Source organism: Camarhynchus parvulus, chromosome 15 (genome assembly GCF_901933205.1).
Source record: "Camarhynchus parvulus chromosome 15, STF_HiC, whole genome shotgun sequence".
Taxonomy (NCBI): domain Eukaryota; kingdom Metazoa; phylum Chordata; class Aves; order Passeriformes; family Thraupidae; genus Camarhynchus; species Camarhynchus parvulus.
The window spans coordinates 11924547-11948592 of NC_044585.1; the positions used below are offsets into that span (position 1 = coordinate 11924547).

Consider the following 24046-nt stretch of genomic DNA (forward strand, 5'->3'; position numbering starts at 1 on the left):
ACAAATGGTAAAGGCAGCCTTAGAGCTGTTCACAGGGGCTGTATTGACTCTTAAAGCCTGACTCAAAGCTCCAGCTTTGATCCCCTGATCACAGAAACATAGCATTGTTCAGGCCAGAGAAGACCTTTAGGAATATCAATTCCAACTATATCAATTCCAACTATCAACCAAATGATCTTTGTGGGGTGACCAGATCATAGAATCACAGAATGGTCTGGGTTGAAAGGGACCTTAGGAATCACTTGGTTCCAGTTCCCTGCCATGGGCAGGGATGCCACTCACTAGATCAGGTTGCTGAGGGCCCCATCCAAAATGGCCTTGAGCACTTGCAGGGGTGGAGCATCCCATCAATCCCACAACAGATGAAGGATGTGGATTGAAAGATTGCTCCAGTTCCACAAGCTTTTGCAGCTGATCTTTGAAAATGTCCTTTTAACGTAGCCTTGTTCGAGAAGCACAAGTTACTATTCTCCTTTGACATGACTGTCAAGATAGAACAAGCTGAAGGCCGAGTTCCACAAGAAGAATTTGATTTCTTTTTGAAAGGTAAAGTGAATATGTATATGTAAGTATGTAGCTCTACGTAGCAATAGCTAAAAGATCTTTTGAAGAGAGATCTTTGACTAGAGATGATTTACTATGAGCCAGCACCTCAATAAGGGGAGCTCTCCCTCTGAGGAGAGCTGCACGGTGTTGGGTTACACAGACTGGGGATCCTGCTATTTCTATTTCACATTAGCTAATTGTTAGGATGTTATATGAGTAAAGGAATCTGTAGTTATTTTCTGACTATGTTGTAGTTATTTTCTGACTGTGTATACATAATTTTAGAAACGTTTGCAAGGATAAAACTCTGGCTTTTGCAAGCACTCAGAAAATGCCATCTTTCCCTCAGCAGACCAGTCTAATCTCACAGTGCTTCCAGGAACAAATTTCCACGGGGTTCCTGTGTGCAGAGGGACTGTGTGAGTGGTCATGCACTGGAGGGTTTCTGACATGGACGCTGATCTGCTTTCTGAACGTGCCTAGGCAATATTTCCCTGGAGAAGAGTGCCCGAAAGAAACCGTTTGCTTGGCTGCCAGATCAAGGCTGGGAAGACCTAATTCGCCTGTCTGAGCTATTTCCTGAGAAATTTGAATATCTTCCAGATGATGTGGAAGACAATCCAGATGAATGGAAAAATGTACGTGCCTTTTTGCAATGCTGTTTTCTCTCCTAGTTTTTCTTCTGGTATTAAATGGTCAAGTGTGATGCAATGTGTCAGCAGTCCACAGGGGAGATGTCACTGTGGGCTTCTTCCCTCAAGGCCTTTCTTTGCTTCCTGTCCTCAGTTAGTGATTGGCTTATTTGCAGAAGAATTAAGGATTATATTATTTAAAAAACAAACCAAAATACTTTCCCTGGTATACTGTAGATTTTTTATTTGTCAGTCAAATGCCTTAGAGGAGTTATTTACTCTGTTATATTCAGTGGAAATTTTCTGTTCATTTCAGCAGTCAACATTTCACTGGTGTTTTTGTACTGCTAAATTGTGTTTTGATCTTCTTGTGGCAGTGAATTCTATAGGCTATTGACAAATACAGATTTCCTTTGTTCCTCCTTTAGCTTTATTCCATGTCTTCTTGCTTTATAAGAAGTCTTCCTGCAAGCAATCTGTTTATACCTTTTTGCTTTTGATGCTATTTTCTATATCTTAAGAGAATTAGTTGACATAAAGTGAAAGTACAAATGTGTTTCTGGACTTGAATACTTTATACTGAAAAAGTTGGATTTTTCACATTCACCTGAACTTTTAATATTTATTTGCAGCTGATTGACTTTCTTTGTTTTTGTTGTGCCTCTTGGCCCCTCATTCATCAAATTGAATTTCTCTTTCCTAGTAATTTCCCTGACAGAGCCACTGGGTTTATTTGTGTGCTGTCTTTTCTTGCCAGTGGTACGACACAGACGCTCTGGAGCAGATCCCATTGCCAATGGACTACGAGGGCAATGTCACAGACTTCCAGAAGCTTCTCCTGCTGCGCTGTTTCCGGGTGGACCGGATGTACCGGGCGGTGATGGACTATGTGACAGTGACAATGGGCGAGACGTGAGTCCCTCTGCCCTCAGATCCCCAGCACAGCACTCACACAGAGCTGCAGTTTGCCTGAAGAGCAGAGCAGGGGCTGGGTCTGAATGATTTCCATGTGCAGTCTGTGGTGAGCTGTGCCCTTGGTGTGCAAGGCTCTGTTCCCACATGGAGCTCTGCAATCACCCAAACCACTGGGTTTTCCCTCTGCAGGTATGTGCAGCCCCCTGTGATCAGCTTCGATGCCATCCTGCAGCAGAGCAGCCCTTTCTCACCTGTGGTTTTTATCCTAAGTCCTGGCTCTGATCCTGTCAGTGACCTCATGAAACTGGCTGAGAGATCAGAATTTAAAGCAGATAGACTCAAATTCCTGGCCATGGGACAAGGCCAAGAAGAGGTAACTTGGATGGGAGGGTGGGGATGTGCTGTGTGCAGCGAGTGTGAATTGCAAGCCATGCTCCTGATGCTCTGGGACTGATCAAATTTCCTTTCCATAGGTCTGCTCCATTTTAAAAGGAATTACTCATGGTTCTGACATAGATTTGTCAGTTTGGGAATAACATTTTACTGAACATGAGAGGGGCCATTTGGCTGACTGGCTGCTGTTCTGGGTGAGGGTAGATTCAGAATCAGATTTTCAGCTGTTCAAAAGCAGAGATGAGAACATGTTGCTGTATATGGACATGAGGTGGTTGAAAGTTACAGTGGTTTGCTACCAAAAGTTCTGCTGCTTCTCCTGCCTTTCCAGTGACTTTCCTTTTTGTTATGGACACTAAGCCAGGATGTCCAGGGCTTAACAGCTGATTGAATTTGCTATGATTTCAGTCAGTGGAAGAACTCCTACCAGACTCATTTAGAGCACCACTTTCCTAGCAGGAAAACCCACTGCCTGAGCCCATCAGAGGCAGTTTGTTCTCAGGGTAAAGGGAGCCTTACAGATGGTTCTCCCTCTGTCCTCAGATCGCTCTGCAGTTGCTGGAGGAAGCAGTGGTTCATGGACATTGGCTCATGTTGCAGAACTGTCACCTTTTGGTGAAGTGGCTTGTCCATCTGGAAAAGGCTGTGGAGAAAATCACAGATCCTCATGAAGACTTTCGCCTCTGGCTGACAACTGACCCAACTGAAGGCTTCCCAATTGGAATCCTGCAGAAGGCCTTAAAGGTGGGGAAACCCCAGCCAGGAGGGCCTGTCCTGGCTCTGGAACTCAACAGAACAGGCTGGCTCTGGGAGGAGCCTGACCTGAATGCAGCACACTGGCCCAGGCTTATGAACTCACTTTTTATCTTTATTTAAGCCAAATCCTTTTTTATCATCATCCTGTTTATTTTCCTGGCATGTTTCCTTTGGGTGAAAACTGTTCAGTAGTTATTTCAAAGCAGAGGTTTGTGAGTAAACCTGGAGATGTGACAAATGGTCTTTAGGTTTAAATGGTGCCACAAGTGAGGAGTACCTGGAGACAGAAACAGCCCTGTCAGCCCTGATGCTGCAGGGCAGAGCCAGGGCAGTGTCAGGTTGGCAGTGCCAGTGGAGCAGATGTTGGAAAGTGGATAATGGTTTCCAGCTGCTACTTCAGGCTGCAGTGTTTATCACTAAAGGCTGAGCTGATTATTTTGAAGGCACAGGCCATGATTCTGCCCTTATGTTCTTTTCTGTGGCTGCTTCACTGCTGCTGTGGTGCCCTGTCCTGTAAACATTTATTTCATTTCACAGAGTGGAAAGCAGTGGCTCAGTGGCAGCTCTGGGCTGTTCTCTCACTCCTCCTGCAGTGGGAAGGGAGCCTGAATGGATCTTTAAGGCTGCAGATCTGCACTTTTGGGTCTTGCCAGGAGCAGTGAGAACTGAGGTTTTTGAGCCCTTTGAAAAGGCTGCCAGGAAGCAGCTCTGGCACTTTGATCAGCAATAAAGCCCTGTTGTTAAAGCATCTCACTGTGAGGATATAGGGCACATTAAAATGTGTAAAGTACTGGTATTTCAGTAAATTAGATCTTCAAGTATGAGAAATATTAATGTCTTGCCAATAATATGACTAATTCCAAAATAATATAGAGTTCTCTTTGCATAGGTGTGTTTACTTTGATAAACTTAAAAGGTCTGTTTCCTTTTAAGTTTCATTCCTTAAGGAAGGAAATAAGAGAAAATCCATATTTGACAGGCATTTGGAAAACGACTTAAAATGTCAAGTTTGCATTGTATAGCTTACTTAATGTGATATATTTACAACTTATTTTCCTCAAGTTATCCAGTATTTGATGGCTTCCCTAATTATTTCAATAGGTTGTTACAGAACCACCTAATGGTCTAAAATTGAATATGAGAGCCACCTACTTCAAAATTCCCCCTGAAGCCTTAGAGGAGTGCCCACATCCTGCCTTTAAATCCTTGGTCTATGTCCTGGCATTTTTCCATGCTGTGGTTCAGGAGAGAAGGAAGTTTGGGAAGGTTGGTTGGAACGTACCGTATGATTTTAATGAATCTGATTTCCAGGTAAGAAAACAATTGCAATGGCTCTTATATTCTTGAGTAGCTCAGATTACTTTTGAAAACACAGAATGTATCCAGCTTTAACCTTTCTCACAATTAGATTTTGCTTAGTATTTTTTTCTGCTTCTGAGGAGTCATGTAGACTCCTGATCTTCTATAATGTCAGTTTAGGATGCTAAAAATTAGATTCCCAATCTTTCATGTTTTTATTGCCTCTCTCATGAGTTTCTTTTCTTAAGAGAATTTATACTTAACTTTTTAATTATTTCAGAAAGAAATAATTGTTAGTTTTCAAACAAGAACTATATTAAATAAAACCTATAAATATGTATATCTGATTTATGAATCTTCTTATCTCACATGTTCCGACAAATTCACTAGGTGTGCATGGAAATCCTTAACACCTACTTGACAAAAGCTTTTGAACAAAAGGATGATCAAATCCCTTGGAGCAGTCTCAAATATCTTATTGGGGAGGTGAGTGCTTCAATGCCACAGCAATTCAGATTAATTGTTTCCTTTCTGCATGGGCTGCATCAAGTAAAGCTGTGAATCTTTCCTGGGCAGGTTTGAAACTCCAGTGTAGCCCTGAGCAAGGGCCTTAATCTCAGTCTCAGGGAATTAGGGCCACTTTGTGCACCTGCACAACAGGGAGTCATGCTGTTTAATTAATTCTGAGAGAGCCCCTGAGACCTGTGCTGGAAGAGCACAGGGTTGTTGGCACGTGGGGTATCACTGGAGCTGCACAAATGTGTGCTCTCAGAGCTGGCACTGCACTGGCAGCTGCTGCAACATGAAGTCCTGCAGGAAAATGTTACTTTGCTGGTACCTCAGGAAGGCACCACTGCACACAAATCATCCAGATGGGTGATGAGGAGTGCCCAGAGCAGCTCTTTCCAGACCAAGGCCAAATATTTCCTTTCTGTCCCCCTGAGAGGGGACTGGAGATGTCCTTGTGATCCATCACAGCCACTGCAAAAGCAAAGAGCATTTCTGACCTTTCAGTGCTTTTTTTAAACTGTATTTTCTGCTCCAAAAGGCAGTGCTTTTGTTGTCAGTAACATTGATATCACTGATTCCCAGGTCATGTATGGTGGGCGTGCAATCGACAGCTTTGACCGGCGCATCCTGACTGTCTACATGGATGAGTACCTCGGGGATTTCCTGTTTGACACATTCCAGGTGTTCCATTTTTATAAGAGTGACACAGTCGATTATAAAATTCCAGATGGGAAGGGAAAGGATGACTTTGTTGGTAAGAAATGCCTCTCCTGCCACATTATAAAAAAGTCTGCTTCCAGTGTACCTTGTCTCCATACTTCGCTGCTGGGTGTGAGAAGTTGAACAGAACGCCAGGCACTGCTGGTGTATGGATTGCAGTGTTATAATCCACTGCTTTACAGGAGCAGTCCTTTGGAATGTGAGCTTGTCACTGAGCTCCTTGGGTGTTCAAAAAAACTCCAAAAAACTCTGAAACCACAGAACCTCAGTAAAGCAGCATGCTAATTTTGTTAATGATATATTTCTGTGGGGGAGTCTCTGTGTTTAGAAGTATTTATTCTGTGCATTACTTCAACACCAGGTTTAGCTGTTTTTTTATTCAAGCAGAGCAATAGCAAAATTGCTGTGGTGTTCTGGTTAGCAGAGCCTGTGTGGTTGTATTCCAGAGGCCATAGAAGCTCTGCCACTTTCCAACACCCCCGAGGTCCTGGGCCTTCACGCCAACGCCGAGATCGGGTATTACACGCACGCCGTGCGGGACATGTGGGTCCACCTGCTCGAGCTGCAGCCCCAAACTGGTGAGGGCCCTGTCTGAACTGGGTTTGTGAACAGGAAATCTCCAGGGCCAAGTGCTGAGCCCTGGGGACAGGGACAGCAGCCCCTGTGTGTGGGAAGTGACCCAGGGGCTGTGTCTGGCCTCGAGGAGCAGCTCAACACCTGCCCAGAGGCACAGCTGGGGACATGCAGGGCTGTGGGCAAAGATCAGAGCACAAGAGAGGAAAGACTGATGCCAAAAGGTGACTCAGCTCTCAACCTTCTCTCAGAAGATTCAGTACAGATTTAGTCTCACCTGAATTTTTTGGTTTCAGGTGAAACTGGTGGAGGAATTAGTCGAGATGAATATATTGCAAATGTTGCCAAGGATATAGAAAACAAATTACCTCAAGTATTTGATATTGACCAGATACGTAAAGGATTTGGAGTAAATATTGCCCCTACGACTGTGGTGCTGTTGCAGGAACTGGAACGTTTTAATAAACTCATTGTTCGGATGGGAAAGTCCTTGGCTGAGCTCCAACGTGTAAGTAAAATCCCAGCAACTCCCTGGGACCAGCTGGGCTTTGCCTGCCCTCAGAACTCTCACCATTGTTCCAGGCCTTGGCTGGGGAAGTTGGAATGAGCAGTGAACTGGATGATGTGGCTCAGGCTCTCTTCAATGGGCAGATTCCTGGGATCTGGCGGCGGTTGGCCCCTGACACCCTCAAAACACTTGGAAATTGGATTATTTTCTTTAGAGCTCGATATGACCAGTACACCACCTGGGTAAGCAAGTGCCCCCACACAGCCTTTTGTTTGTTAACCTGCACAGTGTGCTGTGCAGGTTGGGGCAGAGGCCAGTGAACACTTCAGGTAAGCTCTTGAACTAGTGCCAGCACTGCAAAACTGTGGCTGCAAGGCAGACTCAGCCCAGCTCCTCTCCAAGGGCAGTGCAGGGTGAGTGCCAGGTGCTGCCCATCACTGTCTCTGGCTGCAGGTCAACGAGGGTGAGCCTGAGGTGATGTGGCTGTCAGGCCTGCACATTCCTGAGTCCTACCTGACTGCTCTTGTTCAAGCCACCTGCAGGAAAAACAGGTGGCCCCTGGATCACTCCACCCTCTACACAGAGGTAACCAAGTACAGGAAAGCAGAAGACATCACTGAAGGGGCTGCTCAGGGTAGGTGTTTTCACAGTTGTTTGGCAAAACCAATGAAGTAGTTAATTGGTGAGAGATAGAAATAGCTTGGTACACTAAATTACTTAGCTTAAACCTCCTCAGGCATTTGCTCTGGGTTTGCATTTCACAGTCCTCATGATTTCCAGCTGGGAAATAGCTGGGTTCTGTCCCTGCAGAGCTCTTGTGTGCATGAAGCACACTCTTCCCACCCACAGGCAGGGACTTACACCTCTCCCTTGCTTGATCTCTATATATACATACATACATATATATATATGTGTGTGTATCAATATATATATATATTAAAATTTTAAAAAGTGTGTGTGTGTATATATATATGTAAAGTAGGTCTATATATGTGTGTGTATGAATGTATATAAATATATATATAAAAGTGTATATATATATGTTTTTTTAATACATATATATATATAAAAATACAAAAGTGTATATATATATATATGTATATAAAGACACACTGATTTCTTTATGCTTAGACCATTACCAGATCCAGCAGGCTTGTAAAGATCTATTTACATCACAAATAATGTATTGAAATGTACTTAAGCAAAAAGCACCTAAAAATATGTATAATTTATTATGTAAATATCTCTTTATGAGCTCTCTATGCCTAGCACTGCTCTAATAACTAAAGATAACAAGCTGGGTACAGGGAACAGCTAAGCAAGGCTCTCAGTACCAGTTCTGTTTGGGAACAGAGGAGGGGAAAAGTCTCATTTTTTAAAAATCTAAATGCTGTACTTGATATTTGTACCAGAACAACTGTCCTGACCCTTCACCTGCTCTCAGTGACCCAATGATCAGGCCCAGGGGAGTCACAAAGCTCTCTGTGACTTGGGCAATTGGAGGGCAGCAAATCACATTTATTCCTGCTACTGTTTATCATGTGTGGTGCAACTGAGACAATTTAATTTTATTTCCTAATACAGCTGGATGATAAAAACAAAGCTCTCAGAAAACTGCACCCTGTGCAGCTGCAGTTTGAAATGCAGTGTGTTTGTGATGATGACTGTAGTTTCCAGAGCAGGGACTGCAGGAACACTTACCTTCAAAGATCTCCTAGATCTTTTCCAGAAGCTCAGTTTACCCAAATGTTGCATTTTCTGCCTTCACAGGCTGCTATGTTTCTGGTCTGTTCCTGGAAGGAGCAGACTGGGACATAGAGCAGGGCTGCCTCACCCAGAGCAAGCCCCGTGTCCCGGTGGTGGAGCTGCCCATCCTGAAGATCATCCCCATAGAAGCACACAGACTCAGACTGCAGGTGAGGCTCCTGAATTTCCTTCCTTCTGCTGTCACACTTCCCCAGCTGGCAGGCTCTGCCCTCTCTGCCCAGAAACTGCATTTTATCATTACCACTCCCATATGAAGCACCTGGTTTAACACTTCTCCTTACACTCCCCATTACTACAGTTTTTTCTTCTGAGGGAGCTGATGCATTTGCTGCCTCTTTTCCCTTCAGGCAGTCTTACACTACCCCTACTCTTTCAATTATTTCCCATCCCCAATAAACAACATAAAGGACATTTCCATTTTCTGGGTAGTGGCTATTTAAGACCTCTAACAAACAAAGTGAATTTCTGAAGCCAGTCCTCTCTCCTCGAGAGCTGTTTGCAGTGGCTCAGTGTCTGTGCTGCCTCCTCCTGCAGAACACGCTGCGCACCCCGGTGTACACGACCTCCATGCGCCGCAACGCCATGGGCTTCGGCCTGGTCTTTGAAGCTGACCTGTACACCACCAGGCACATTTCCTGGTGGGTCCTCCAAGGCGTGTGTCTCACCCTCAATGCTGAATGACAGCCAAAAAGAGGCACCATGTTCTTCCCCCGGAATGAAACTCTGAAGAGGCGCAGGGAAAAAACCCCTCAACCCAGGCAGAGATCCGGCACCATGGGTGGGGCTGTGTTCAGTTAGGCACACCTGACTTTAGTTAGTATTAGCTTGGTTGTATTATACTCCCAATAAATGTGTTTAAGGAATAGTGTATTTTTGTAATTTGTGTTTCCTTTTGGAACGGCTCCAAGCCAGTCTGTGACTGCAAAGAGAGAGTAAATTGGTCCCACACACACAAAGACTAAGGTTTGCCTGGGTGGTTGTAAGAAATGTCTTTAATTGCCCAAAGCATCACTTCTGCACTGCCTGGAAGCGGTGCCTCCCACCAGCCTCCAACAAGTGGCAGGGTAGGTCACTCATACAACACATGACCATAAAAATATGGTGCCAACAACCAAAGTAACCAAACCAGCTGCTGGTTAACGCAATACACATAAAACCAGTAAACCTCAGAGTAACAACCTTGCTTTAACCAACCCCTTTCTGATCCCTCCCCACCGCTTGTGAAACAAATTCCTTCCACAGAGCCAGCAAGGCGCGAGGCTGAGGTGGGTCTGGGGCTTTGGGACAGCGAGTGCCAGAGGGTGCAGAGGGCAGAGCCTCGCCCGGGATCAGCCCTGCTGGAAGGGTCATGCTGCGGGAATGGAGCGGGACCGCGGGCGGGAGCGCAGCTCTGCCAGGCCTGGCCGGGGACGCTGACAGTGGGCCAAGGCTCTGCAGGGACACACACCAACACAGCTGCAGGAAAAGCTTACAAGGGGCAGACTACAGCTGGCAAGGGAAGGGGAGAGGGCAGGCAGGGATCCTTCATCAGCTGTCACAGAGAATACACGTTCCAAAATTTTAAAGGCACATCATAAGCTTAGCAGCATTTGGGAGCCAGTGTTTCTTGCTGGTCCTACTCAGAGGCTGCAGACAAGAGTGAAGCAGAAGTGAACAGAATGTAAGAAAAATGGACAAACTAGTGCTCCTATCTAAAAACTATATACCCTCCCAGCTCCTAGTATGCCTTTCTTTCCTAGAAAAAACAAAAAAAATAATCAAGTAGTCTAACAGCTGTTGGGTCTACCTGCTACTTACTAGAAAGGAGTAGGGGAATCTGGTCAAGTGCAAGGCAAGTCCATCCCAATCCACAAGGACAGAAATCAAGGATGCCAGGTTCTCCTGTATGGATCAGTTACATCACTTACAAGTAAATACTCACATTTTAAAGGGGCACCTCAGGTTTCTAGGCTGGCAGCAGCCAGCACTGTCTGATGATGCCCAGAAGAAGACTAAGGTTTTTAGGAAACAAAAATAATCCCTTTACAAAAAAAGTGCAGGTTAGAGCATAAAGAACCATTTCCATATTGAATAGCCAGTTACATTTCCTCCCTGAAAAGGAGCTCTGAGCCACTATAGAAGGTGCTACAAGTGCAGTGTACTGACTAGCATAAAATGTGTTGTGAAGCTATTTGATTAAAAAAACCCAAAACGATCCCCACAAACAACCCAGTGTTCATACTCTTTCTATGAGGGTTTTTAACCCTTTAAATGATGCTTCCCCCACCCATATTTTACTTAAAGCCACAAACCAAAGTATTTAGGATTAATCAAGTAGTGCTTGCTGGGGCTCTGGGGGCGTCCTTAGGTCATTAAAGTGAATGTACACGTGCCCAACTTTCAGTGCTGCTGTGGCTGTGGCAGAGGTCAGTGATGGCTCTGGACTGCTCACACACGCAGTGGAGACAAGAGACCCCCTGCCAGGTCAAACATTTCCAGCCAACACGTGTGGCTGCAGTGTGAGGGAGGGGTGTTCTCTCTAAGAATGCTCACTAACGCAGCCCGTGCCTTTGCCCACACGTGCAGTTACACTAAATGGAGCAGCACTTGGAAGCAAGCGGTCAGGTCCCCCTGATTTGGCCACAGCATGGAGTGGTTATATACCTTGCCATATGAACACAGTCCTAGGAGGTTTCGTTAGAGCAAAATGTATTAATGATGTACCCGGGAGGAGTTTGGCATGCATGGGGCATCAAAAGAAACTTCACCGCAGGTGCTATTTACCCTACAGGCTCACAGTGCATAACCAGCACAGAACAGCGCTTGCGTGGTGCTCTCAGACAGTTCTGTCTGTCCCCGAGTGCTTTCTGACCACTTTGCTTCCATGGACCTGATCCACTGCCAGGGTCTCCACCTCCTGCGGGGGCTGTGCGGGCGCGGCGTGGTGGATGCGATGAGCGACCCCGACGTGCGCCTTGTGCGGCTTCTCGCGGGCGGGGCTGTGCGACTCACCGGGCGCGCGATCCGAGGGGATCGGTGGGATCACCAACGGCCTCTCCTTGATCAGATGCACCTCTGCCGTCTCCCTGGCCAGCAGGAAGGGCGTGGGATCGGGCATGGCATCCACGGGCTCTCGCAGCACCAGCTTGCGGCTCTCCGAGCCTATTCTGTAGGCCTCTTCGAACTCGGGGTTCAGCGGCGTGGACAGGCTCTTCTTCATCCTGCGCCGCGGCGTCTCGGGCAGTTTGTCCTTGGGAGGGGACGGTTTGTAGCTGGACAGCACGGGGCTGCCAGAGGGGGTCCCCTCCGAAGTCCCGCTGGCACTCATCAGCTTCTTCTTGGCCGCGTGCAGCTGAGAGGTCAGGTAGGCAATCGTGCTCGCTCTCTGCTCCAGTTCACTGGACAACATATTGAGCTTATGGCTTTTCATTTTTAACTCTTCCAAATACTTCTTTTCTCTTTCTTTAATAGTGTTTTCCAGCACCATTATCATCGCGTTCTTTTGTTCAAGTTCTTTCAACAATTCAGTGTTTTCAGCTTCTTTGATTTTCAGTTGAGCTTCAAGATCTTTGCATTTACTTTTGAGTTCATCACTTCTTGAACCACCACTTTCTAGAAGAACAGGAGAAGCAGAAGTGTTTCAAATTAACAACAACCATTATGTAAAGCAGTACACAAGGGCTCCTCTTGCCATCCCTGAGAGGAATCCAAAAGACAAAATTCAATCATCCCACACCATCCCTGATCCAGGTTAACCTCAGGGAATTATTTTATTCCTGCTCTTTACCTGTTGTTAACACAAAACATATAAAATAACTAGGACCTAGTGTATACAAACACACATATATAAATATAAAAGCTTTGTGGTTAATTACAGCACCAGCTCAGCTAAGTTTTAAAAATAGTCTCACTCTTCTGCCCCTAAAATTGGTGTTCTGTGTTCCCATATAGCAAGCAGGGAACTGTCTAGTGGAGTCAGCAGTTCCAGGTGCTATTCCTGGATCTTTCACAGATTTCCTGTGTGACCTTGGGAAAGAATTTTTGACATTTACTTCATAAATAAATAAGTCTGGAGAGTAGAAAAGAAAATACAAACATTGAGAAAAAAATAAAATTGAACATTAAACAAAAAAAGCCATGTGTTCCTTACCTGATGAATCTGAACTCTTTACAGTCAGCTCATAGGTTAAATCTGAGGAAAAAAAGTTGTTTATTTTTGTTAGAACATCATCATGGAGCCCATACATCACTTGGTGAGCAGATTTACAATGACAGTTTTCAATCAATACAGAATTAACTCTTCCCACTGCCCAAAGCAAGAATAGGAGATTCACTGCAAATTAGCAAATATGTATAACAACTGAACTATCAGCTTTTTAAAGAACAAATGAAAAAACTTGGCTTTGATCAGCCAGTTTGCCGTGAGATACAAACTGCAGACCCTAAGTCCACCCTGGGCAGCACCCCCCCGGAAGGGGTACCTGTGCAGCGCTGCTGCAGGCGGCGCAGCTCCGCGTGCAGCCCCTTCAGGGTGTTGGTGTGCTCCCGCTGCAGGAACAGCAGGTTCTTCTGGGCACTCTGCAGCTGGTTCTCCAGGGTTGAGGTGGCCATCTTGACCCTGCCAGGGAACAGACATGGAATTGTGATGGTGAGTTACCTTGCACATATTGGGATCCTTCCTCTGCAGCCAGGATCAGCAGGAATAGCTGAATTCTACTGTTAGTGCATTGATTGATGTGTGATCATCAAATGCCACAAAAGGTTTTTCTGCTTTAGGACTATTTCGATTACAAGCGCTCAAAGTTCATCAAAAGTCTAATTATACTGTAGGCAGGAGCAGGGAACTCATTTGTTTGGAGTTAACACATTTAAAGGATTAACTTCAGACAGTCTAAGTCATTAATCCTGTTACAAGTTAAAAGCAGAGTTCTGAGGAATGGGCTACTGTGCCCGTCTTGCTGAACGTTTCCCTTACCCCCAGGGACACAGGGGTTGGTAAAATCCTTGGCAAGAACAAGGGAGCAAGCACTAAAATGCAGCAGCTCTAAGCAAAAAGGGAAAGCAGGGGTGTGAGCACAGCCAGGCTGGTGGCACTGCCATGGATGTGGCTGCCACCGGTGCCCAAACTGAGATGTGGGCACTGGCACAAGGGAAGCTCTGGCTGCTCTTGGGTTTCCTCAACACTGGGCCCAATTACACGGAGCAAAACAACGATAATGCTTCACTCAAAGAGAAAACACAGATTTTTCTTGCTCAGGTTATGAGTACATGGAAACCTGTTCCACCACTGGGCTTCCCTTACAGAACAGCCTTGTCAAAGTAAGCCTTGGCTACAGCAGGGCTCACACCCAAAGATAAACACAGTTAACAGAATGATGCTGACAGACATCCTTGAAGACCCCTGTGCTGCCAGTAGAAAAGGCTAAATTCTGTTTTATGTGCAGAAACCATTACAGTAATTAGGTTACAAGGATAAGTGAAGAGTCAGAACTCCTGTTGCCTGGACAACCACCTGCAGTGGCACTGCAACCATGCCTGCAATTATGGGACCACACACAGTGTCCAAGGGTTTGCCTTAGCACGGCAAGTGTTATCCATTGGGACTCTTTGGTATGGAGTCTTATGGCAAGAATTTTTTTCTACCAGTTTAAAATTGGTAGAGCATAAGCTCAGAGCAAGTGACACACTTTTGTTATTCCTAAACATATCACAGCCCTGTGTTTAATTTTATACTTTTATTCCCCCAAAGAACACCAGACTTGGTGCTCCTGCATCTTGGTGACGCACTAAAGCACCTGGGGATGTGGTGTAGAAATCACACACACAGAGCCCTCTTGATTTCATCGGCGACCTGAACTGACTTCATCTTCTACTGAATTATGCCTACAGAAACAAATATTTGGTTGTTAAAAAAATAAAACGAAGGTGTGAAAGATGTTAAGAAATCCACTTCTGTGCAGGAGCCAAACAGCCTGGTTACCTTGTAACAGGGATCAAGGATTAAGTTCAGCGCTCAGGAATGTGGGTAGTGGCGCCAACTGTGCTTTGTCATTTTAAAATCACCATTGGTAGCAAAGAAGCAAAAATTATGGACCAAACACATTCTAAAAAGAGACTTCTAGGGTGGTTAAACAAATTTTGCAACACCCCATCATTGCCACACTAGTGGTTCCTCACAGCCACAGTGCTGGAGGGCTGATGGAAGGGGCACTACACAGTCACAGCAATTACTGTGGAGCACCATTAATTCTGAGGAGTGAGGATATTTCAGCTGTGATACATTTTCAAAGTGACATCCTCTGGCTTGCAAAGCTGACATCAGACAGACAGGAGCTTTACTGAATCATCCCATTCCTTCAGTGCTCATCCTGCTCTGACCGACGGAGCATGACAGCAGGATAAAGCCACAGCTGGAGCTCTGACTGTGCAGCACACTGAGGCTCAGAGGGGATCCTTAATCGAGGAATGTATTTCCCAAAAGAAACCCTAAGCTGTCATAGAAGTAGGTGAAAGAAAAGCCTCCACACAATAGCCCAGAGCTTCTGTTCTTACAATAGGTATTAATGGTGGCTTTACACCTGTAACTGTAACCTGAACAGGAAAATACTTGCCTGAATAGGAAAATATTTCATCACCAGCAACAGACAGTAACTGCTCATAGCTCAGTCCTTGCAAATAAACATGTTCATTAAAAACTAGTTTCCTAAATGTTCAAAAAAACCCCAGAACAAGGCTCTCACTATTAATCTCCTCAATTGCCTTTTCACTTTGATCTTCTGCATCTGAAAGATCACACCAGGATTACCTGCTCTGAAGAAAACAAATATAATCAGAGGCGAGTTACAGGCTTAGGAAGAAAATAAGAACTACCAGCACCAGAGCAGCATCATCCCTGCAGCAGCAGTAAGTTAATCAGTGAGATCAATTAAATCAACCCACAATGAGTTTTAGCTGCAGCCCCTCTGCACTAGGGAGTTTCCCACAACCCTCTGCAGCCTTTCTGTGCTTCTCCCCCTCAGAGCAGCCTGGGTGTCTGCTGTCCTCTCTGATTCCCTTTACAGCCCAGAAGAACACACCTCCCACCATGGAAATTGTGCAAAAGCTCCCAAATCTACCAGGCTCTGGCTGGATGCTGGCAGATAAATGACACCAGTGCTGGGAAGAACGCTGTGACTGCATACACAGCACAAAGTTCTGTCACTATGGTTTTTCCCCCTTGCCCTTTGTCTCCAAACAAACAAACAAATAAACAAACAAACAAGAAAAGTTTGCTATGTTCTTACACAGACAGAACTGTGCAATGCAGAGCTTGGCAAAGTCCCCTGGGAACGTGCACAGCATTTGGGAAGGATGACAGAACACTGAAGGGACACTGCAGTGTCCGGGGGTGATGGTGAGGTGACACCCCTCCTCTTCCTCCTCTTTGGCAGCAGGAAACGCCCTGAACACCAAATGTCCAACCTGTCAGTGACAGAGGCTTTGTGTGGATTGTGCAATGCATTCCACCCTTCAAACATCCACAATTTCTCATTTCTCAGGACCACCACAACACCAAATGTCATATATAGCTACACATAGCTCAGAGATTGAGCTTCAACTCCTCCAAACGATGGATTCACAATTTCTCTAGAATATAGCCAAGGAGGAGCAAATGGAATGAGTCAAACAGAATTCCCTTGGGAATGTTAAATACAAGACTTTAATCATGACTACACCTTCCTAAGCCATCATCTTCCAGTAAAGCAAAGAAGGTAACTTCAATTATCATTCCTGCAAGCTCACCTTAAAAAGGAACTGTTGTCTCTTTACAAGTGCACGTTCTCTTCAAAAGGGAATACACACACACAAAATCTTATATGGAAAAGGAAAAAATATCAAACAGGAGCTTTCAAAATGCAACTTAATGACATACTCACCATAAACAGTCACTAGCATTTTAACAGTCACATCTTGCCTTGCAGAGGATGTGCAGGCTCCAGGCCTTTTTGGATCTTAAGCATTTGGAGAGAGTTCAAAATGTTTCAAGGCAACAAGCATCTGGCTGCGTATCAGATGCCTTTGCACAAAATCAGAGCATCTCTATGCCCTGCTGCAAGATAGGAGGAGGGAGATGCTAATCTCTGACCTTAGACACAAGTCCAAAGGATGGAATGAAGCCCAAACAACAGTGATTTAACATTTTCATTCCTGTTTGGTATCCACTCAACAGAACACAATAACCTCCTTTTACGTGGATGGGGTGACTATCACCTGAGAAGCTGTTTTAGCTCCCTGCCAACTCATAGCCTTGAAATATGTATGGGCAGACATTGACTGCTCACTGGCCAGTGCTCCATCAAAATGTAACAAAAGCTGCCAAAATGTCATATTTTTGCTATACAAAATACAATTTCAAGAACTAAGTAAGGACAATGGATACCTCTTGTAAGAACCTCCAAAGTTTTAGCCAGACCCCATTTTAAAGATTGTCACTGAACTGACCAAACACAGCTCTAATGCTGAAATTACTGACAGTCACTTTGTTGTTCTTTGCTTAGATCAGCTCTCCATCTCCGAGACATAATGCCATCCCCAAAGTGTCTGCTCAGCTCCTTTCAAAGGACATAACAAAGGAGACCCTGCAGCCTCCACAGCCAACTCAAGGGCTTTGCTCTCCTTCTGCTTGGACATTTAAGTCCCCCACAAACTGATTCCATCACACCACTACACCTCTCCTGAAGCAGATCCAGCAGTAACACAACTCAGTGACAAACTGCTCCAGTTCCAAATTTCTGCTCACCCCTCATCCATCCATGTATCAGATTAAGCCAGATCAACTAGTCCAGTGCTCTTCAGACAATCCACTCAGCCTGCACATCCACCTCGGGCCATCCCTCCCCTCCTCCCGTGCTCCCTTATCAGTAACACCTCTTGCAGCAACACCTCTATCCTCAGCCTTCTGCATTCCAATGTAACAATGCTTACACATCATTGGTGACCCACTAACTTGTTCTCATCTTTTCATTTGTGTGTTTTAAACCAAGCAAAATTAGTAGTTCTTTCCCAGAGAAAATGGAGGGGAAGAAGGAACTGTGCCACTGTGCTCCCAGAGGAAGGACATGATTTCACTTTCTCAGCTCCTTTTCCATTTCTACTGCTTTTGATGCTATTTTACTCGGTGGTTTCTCTGCCTGACTTTCCCATCATTTTCTGATCAGAGGCTGTGTAAACTCTTTACAGTTAACCTCTGAATGTCCTGCAAGCACACAATTCAGCATTTTAGTAAGAAGATGATTTTTTATTACTCCTACAGCAGCTGGTATGGCAGCGGGAAGAATAATTGTGTGGAACCACCCAGGTAGCAATGATTCAATTCTGGATGCTCCAAAGGAACCAGCTGGTACTTTTACACAGAACTCACTGACTGCCTCGGCGTCTGACTGTCTACCTGGAGTCAGGAGCACTGACAGGAATAGTTCACATGGTGTTTTCTCTGTCCTTGAGACCATCAACCCCAGAGCTGTCACAAGGGAAGAGATTAAAAGGAATCAGATGTTAAAGTCTCTACTGTGACAGAGACTATTAGAGAACCAAATCAAATGGTCCTGCAGTGGCATTTCATACTGACACAGTTATTATGACCAATACCAGGGTGTGCAAAGCTATGGCTGTACAGCTGTCAGGAACAAACAGCCTACTCTGGCAGGAAGCTTTGAAAATTACCCAATTTAAGCCTAATTCATTTTAGGGAGACAAAGAAAGCATTACCTAAATGACACTGACTACTTCAAAAGAACCCCTTTAACAATGATGAAGTGACAATGAAAGCCCTCACAAGCAAGATTACATCACAGGTAAAGGAACAGGTTGCTTCTCTTCTGCTCTCTAGCACACACTCCTAAAGAATGGCTCTTCTATTTTATTCAGCCTTTCATTCTGAGGATAAAACAATTTGTTATTTTAATATAAACTCCAGCAAAGCCACAGAATTCAAACTGCAGCCCAATCACAACCAGGCAGTCACAAAATTGCAAAGACACGTTAGTCTTTCTAGTAAACCAACTTCTTTTGTCAGAAGAATGACAAGAAAATTAATATTCAATTCTCCCAGACTAACACAGTATCAATGTTACACATAAACCTGAGCCTCATTCTATTTTTTTCCAAAGTCATTAAGAAAGTTCTCCTGCTTCAGTTAAAGCTGAATCAGGACTTAAGTTAGTAAGGTGGGCTGTGGGTGGTTTTGGTACAAGGATCTGTTAAGAATAACTCCAAGTTCATGCTTAGAAATAACACTATGCTATGGAATAGTCATGGGCTTTTTTCACAGATCACATACTCACTTATGAACAGGGCCCTCTCTTAATTTATTGCCTTCTATGATCAAGAATGTGAGAATTGCACCAGAAATTGAAGAAAATGTATTTGTGCAATATAAAAATTTGCCCTTTCTGAAGCCTGCTGAAACACCAACCAAAAGAATTACTACACCGGTTTCACATAACCAGCTTGGCTGGGCTTTTTCCTGCTCCCAAACTCGACAAAAATCCATCACCACACAGACATGAGACCATTTCACCAGCCAGCCCAGCCATGACTTCGTCTCACCCATCCCACTCACATACACTGAGCAGGAATTTAGTGCTGCATTCCTGAAATGCTCCAGAATCACCTTCCTGGTCATTCAGTGAACCAGGTCAGGGAACTGGTGTGGCTGAAAACAAACCCATTTTCCCACTGGCTGTTTTCAGGTGGCGGGTTCACTGTGCAGCACTGTAGATGCCTGGGGAAGGTGAAAAAAAATAAAAATAAAAAATAGAATCTGTAAGCAGGTCAGGGGGTGGTACAGGCAGAACTGCTTCCTGCAGCAGTGCCAGCTCCAGGCACTCGCCTGAGCTTGAGCTCCTACAGAAATTATGATTTTCAGAGGTTACCAGGGATATTTGTGAAACATGGCAGAAGGCACTGAAGCCTTAGAGGAAGCTAAATCTTTCCTGAGAGATCATTTACAGAGAGCAGCTATTGCAAAGCAACTCTACAGAACTGCACAACTATTTCCAGGCAAATGTAACAGGCTGAGGAGATGCTTTTCTCTAATGCATTCTGTTTCATAAGGCATCGATTTTTATTATTTTAGAACAGCAGCTACGATCAAACACACAAAAATTGGTCCCCACTTTGCTAAAGGTTTTGAGAGCTGCTGATGAAGGAAATCTGGTAGTGGTGATGACCTATGTCCAATCTTTCTTAAGCAAGATTTTTTTGGTGTTAAATAGGATGCCAAAGGATCCCAAACAGACGTGCTTCATACCCTCCCTTACATAACCCAGGTATCTCAAACTGAGACAATAAAGCCACACAGCTTAAACCGAGCTTTCCTGGGGCTGGACAGGAAACAAGCAGACACACTTCTATTACAAAGGGAACCTGCTGGTTCTGACATCATTCCCACGGCTTCTCCTCTCAGATGGGCTCTTCCCGAGCTCCACACCTCTGCTCCACAGAAAGGCGATCTGCCGTGCCTTTTGTGCCCTCCCTCCGGGCACCGACTCGGATTACAGGCAGCCACTGCTCCCTGGCGTGTTTTCAGCCTTTCTGGAGACAGCCACCATTCTGTTCACGGAGAAGCCATGACATGTAACAGCTTTCAGTCAGTCCAGCACTGTTTTAAAATAACACTGATTTTAAACCCTATTCTCTCAATCAAATAATTAAAACAAAAGAGCAGCAACATATTTTAACATTTTAAATACAAACCAAAGGTTTTCTTGGAGCAAAATGAGAACAAACATGTTCCCCAATAGCAGGAAAGAAATCACAGTCCAAAGAAAAATCTTTTTTCAACGATTATTTAAAACCACTCAAACGAACAGCTTGCAGAAGCTCCAATACTCTGAAAACATCAGTTTCAGCAATATTTTGTCATGCTTCTAACATCTAGTAGTAAATAAATTATTGTTCCTATTCATAGTACTCAGTCTTTAACAACACCAGGAGAAATGAGCTGGTAGATAATGGCAAAACATTATTAAACAAAATAATTCTCTGCTCACATGGAGATAGACTAACACTCATTATCACACTGCTGGACATCCTGGTTTAGAGGAAGATATTTTTTACATCACTTAAAAATGAGCACAGAGATGAATCAGGCCCACATTCATTGATGACACTACAGCCAGACAGGGGAAGGGGATGGAACAGAGGTGAGGGACAGCAGGGGCTAACCAAGGGGTTGACATTCCCACTCTGCTCCACTCAATGAACCATTTGCCATCTTCATGTGCTGTTCAGATGAATATTGGATTTGTGCACAAGAAGGGAGCAGAGGGTCTGTCTCAGCAGAGCCCTGCTGGTAAGGGCTGTGCCCGAACGAAGGGCACCCTCCCACCTCACCCCAGGCAGGCCCTGGGGGGCTGGTCCTGGTTCCACAACTGGCCCATTGCAGCAGCCCCTGGCAGAACAGCAGAGCAGTGTCTGGGCTCTGGGACTGTCACAGCCCCTCGTGTCCCTGTGTGCTGGGCACCTGTCCTTCTTCAACACCAACACTTGTAAATGTTCCCTTTGCTGGCTGTGCTTCCCAAACCAGCAATAAGAAAAAGCTATTTCACACACTCAGCTTTGCCGCTCCTTGATTTATTTGACTGCTGAATTTTCAGTAAAGTGCTACTCAACTAAACCCATCACTTTTAGTTACTAACTGACACATAAATATGCATAGAAATTATCTTGTCAACAAAAGAATTCTTCAGCATTATAAATCTTCAGAAAGATGAAGATGCCTGTTCTCTCAATAAACTACAACTTGCTACCTTTTTTAAACTTTACTGTGCAAAATGAAGAAATGAAGTTAAACATGAACTTGAGTAAAATGATTAATATATAATCTTTTTATCCATTATGAAAACAATCCTTCAGTTTTGCTACTTAAAACTCTTATTTTTTAAGCCACAGAACAGAAATGAGACACCGAAAAATTAAAACTGTCCTCCCTCTATTATGCTGTTTACAATGGTGAATAAATATTTTATTTTACTTTACATTACGATCCACATTCTGCCCTAACAGCACCGGGGAGTTTGTGTTCTGCCTCCTGCAGTTAAAGGACTGACTAATGTGGTAGATCTGGATGAACAAACATATCGCCCTTAACACCTACAGCCTCTTGAAGTAGGGCACGCTAAGGAACAGTGGGATTTTTGTAACAAAACACATTTAAAAAAGAATTTTAAAGCCGTGAAAGTACGCAGCTGTATCTGAAATCTGATATAAAGGAAAACAATGGTAAGAAATTAAATTATTGCTGTTCTACGGTTTGTAAGAACTACTGGACTGGAAACGACTTAGAGTATCTGGATTGGTCATGAGAGCTTTGTCTTTTCTAAGGGGATGAGGGAGGAAACTTTACAGATATATTAAACAGAAGTACAACAAGAGGATGAAAACAAGTGGTTAGCATCAGTTTAGCCAATATTCTTTCTTTCCACTTAAGCAGCTGATACTTCCCTCTATTATGACCTTCCTATCTTTGTTTTACTAAAAATGACTGTTGGAGCCTCAGTACAACCAAGAGCTTGAAAAACCAACAATATTACAAGTCAGCCATTATCCGTGTATAAAGCACTTGCTTTAAATTGTCAAACCAAAAAGCGATGTGCAGTTTAAAAGCATAAATGTCAGTCTCCCAGAGGCTCAGTCATAATAATGCACTACAGAATTGCATTCACTAATGAGCAAATTATACGGGAAAAGGCACAGTATTTACAGTCACATCCATTTGTCTTTTATTTTTTAATTAAGGAGTATAATGATATTGCAAAAGCTCAATACAGCTTTTTAAGCGTAAGCATCTTACCATCTAAGTAAAGCCAACAAGTACCCTGGATGCTTCCTATGCACCTGCAATGCAGATCAAAACAGACAATTCCACCCCCAGGGCTGCCTCAGCTTCTCTGTTCACATTTACCTTCAGTGTCTTAGCTTTACTCAATTTAATAAGGTGTGTTCAGGTGCATTCCACTGCCGTCCAGGGCAGGAAGGGCCCCTCCTTCCTCCTTGCTCTCCCACCCCATGTCCTGCGTAGGGAAACTGCATCTGGAAGCATCTCCATGTCTGAAGACGCCCTGCACTTCTCTGCTGCCAGATCCACAGACGACAGGCGTTCTCCTCCAAAGGAAAAACCTCCTCCTCTCAGTTATTCCCTACCCACTCCAAAATAAACACAATCCACCCGTCTAGCCCTTCGCAGGCCCTGTGCTGCTCATGAAAACGACACTTTGTAAAGTGAAAAGGTGCGATGCAAAAGGCGCCTGCGAAGGATGCGGTGTAAAGCCTGCCCCGGTGGGTGCGGGCGGTGCAGCGATGGGCGGCCGCTCTCCTGGGCTCTGTCTGGGGCACATCCCGAACAGAAATACCGACACGTCCTTGCCCCCGAACCGACACAAACGGAAAGACAAGGGGGGCACACCGGGAAGCAGGGCAGTACCTTCAGCCCCCGTGCCCCAGTGACCAGAGAAGGGCCCTGGATGCGCTCAGCAAGCGCTTTGGTCCAGCGCCAGCGCCCGGCCCGGAGCCGCCCTGCGCGCACCCGCCGCGCTGTTCGCTGCCCCGCAACGGCCGCCCCGGCCCGGGGGGCTCTGCCCGGCCCTCGGGGGCCGTGACCGGCCCTGGGGGCTGCGAGCGGCCCGGAGGGCTCTGCTCGGCCCTCGGGGAGCTCTGCCCGGCTCCCGGGGAGGGCTGTGCTCGGCCCTCGGGGGTGCTGCGACCGGCCCTGGGGGGCTCTGCCCGGTTCTCGGGGGCTCGGCCCGGCCCTGGGAGGCTGATCGCGGCCCCTCGCCAGGCTGTCTCCGCCCAGCCGAGGCGCGGCTCCTCCACCCGCCGCAGGCACGGGGCCGCGGCCGCTCCGCCGCCCACCGCGGCCGCGGGCGCGCCCCCACAGCCCCGCCCGCCCCCACGGGAGGGTCCCTCGGCGGGCGGCGGGTTCGTGTGAGGCGGGAAGAGGCCCCAGCAGCGATGCCGCCACCCCGCTCCCCACCCGGCCCCGGGGGTCGCGATGCCGCTGACGCCCCCTCAGAGCGGGCCGGGGCGCAGGGCGCAGCGCGCCGCAGCCCCCGCGCCTCAGCCGCCGCCCAGCCCAGCCCAGCCCAGCCCGGCCCCTCACCTGCTCGGCCCCAGCCGGGTCCGCCGCTCGCCCCGCCCGAAGACCGCGGGTGCCCCGCGGGCCGGCACTGACCGGCGGCGGCACCGGCACCGGGGGCGGCGGCGCAGGCGCAGGTGCGGCTGCGGCACCGGGCCCGTCGCTGTGGCAACGGGGGGACAGCGCGGCCCCGCCCGCCCGCGCGAGGGGAGGGGCGGGGCGTGCGCGCGCACGGGAGCGCGCACCTGGGAGAGGAGGAGGAGGAGGAGGAGGAGGAAGGGCACCAGGTGTGTGGGAGTGTGCGAAAGGACGGGATGTGCATTCCCCGCAGAC

The 24046-nt window shown here is 46.1% G+C and overlaps 2 protein-coding genes across 2 annotated transcripts in view; one reads left to right on the top strand and one right to left on the bottom strand.

Moving 5' to 3' along the window:
- Positions 1-9575, top strand: part of DNAH10 (dynein axonemal heavy chain 10) — a 49986-nt gene extending 40411 nt beyond the window's left edge. Inside the window, exons 64-77 of the mRNA XM_030958928.1 lie at positions 442-546; positions 1030-1184; positions 1936-2090; positions 2283-2466; positions 3030-3230; positions 4344-4553; positions 4932-5027; positions 5634-5805; positions 6218-6349; positions 6641-6852; positions 6927-7094; positions 7306-7486; positions 8623-8768; positions 9154-9575. Coding sequence (XP_030814788.1) covers positions 442-546; positions 1030-1184; positions 1936-2090; positions 2283-2466; positions 3030-3230; positions 4344-4553; positions 4932-5027; positions 5634-5805; positions 6218-6349; positions 6641-6852; positions 6927-7094; positions 7306-7486; positions 8623-8768; positions 9154-9300 — 2264 coding nt within the window. The 3' untranslated portion in view covers positions 9301-9575. The remainder of the gene's footprint in view (positions 1-441; positions 547-1029; positions 1185-1935; positions 2091-2282; positions 2467-3029; positions 3231-4343; positions 4554-4931; positions 5028-5633; positions 5806-6217; positions 6350-6640; positions 6853-6926; positions 7095-7305; positions 7487-8622; positions 8769-9153) is intronic.
- Positions 9576-11290: 1715 nt separating this feature from the next.
- CCDC92 (coiled-coil domain containing 92) lies at positions 11291-23832 on the bottom strand. The gene is made up of 4 exons (XM_030958927.1): positions 23738-23832; positions 13080-13216; positions 12749-12790; positions 11291-12210 (listed from the first exon to the last, which is right to left on the bottom strand). Exons 2-4 carry the CDS (start codon positions 13207-13209, stop codon positions 11435-11437), a joined length of 948 nt encoding a protein of 315 aa, XP_030814787.1. The 5' UTR covers positions 13210-13216; positions 23738-23832; the 3' UTR covers positions 11291-11434.
- Positions 23833-24046: the final 214 nt, after the last annotated feature.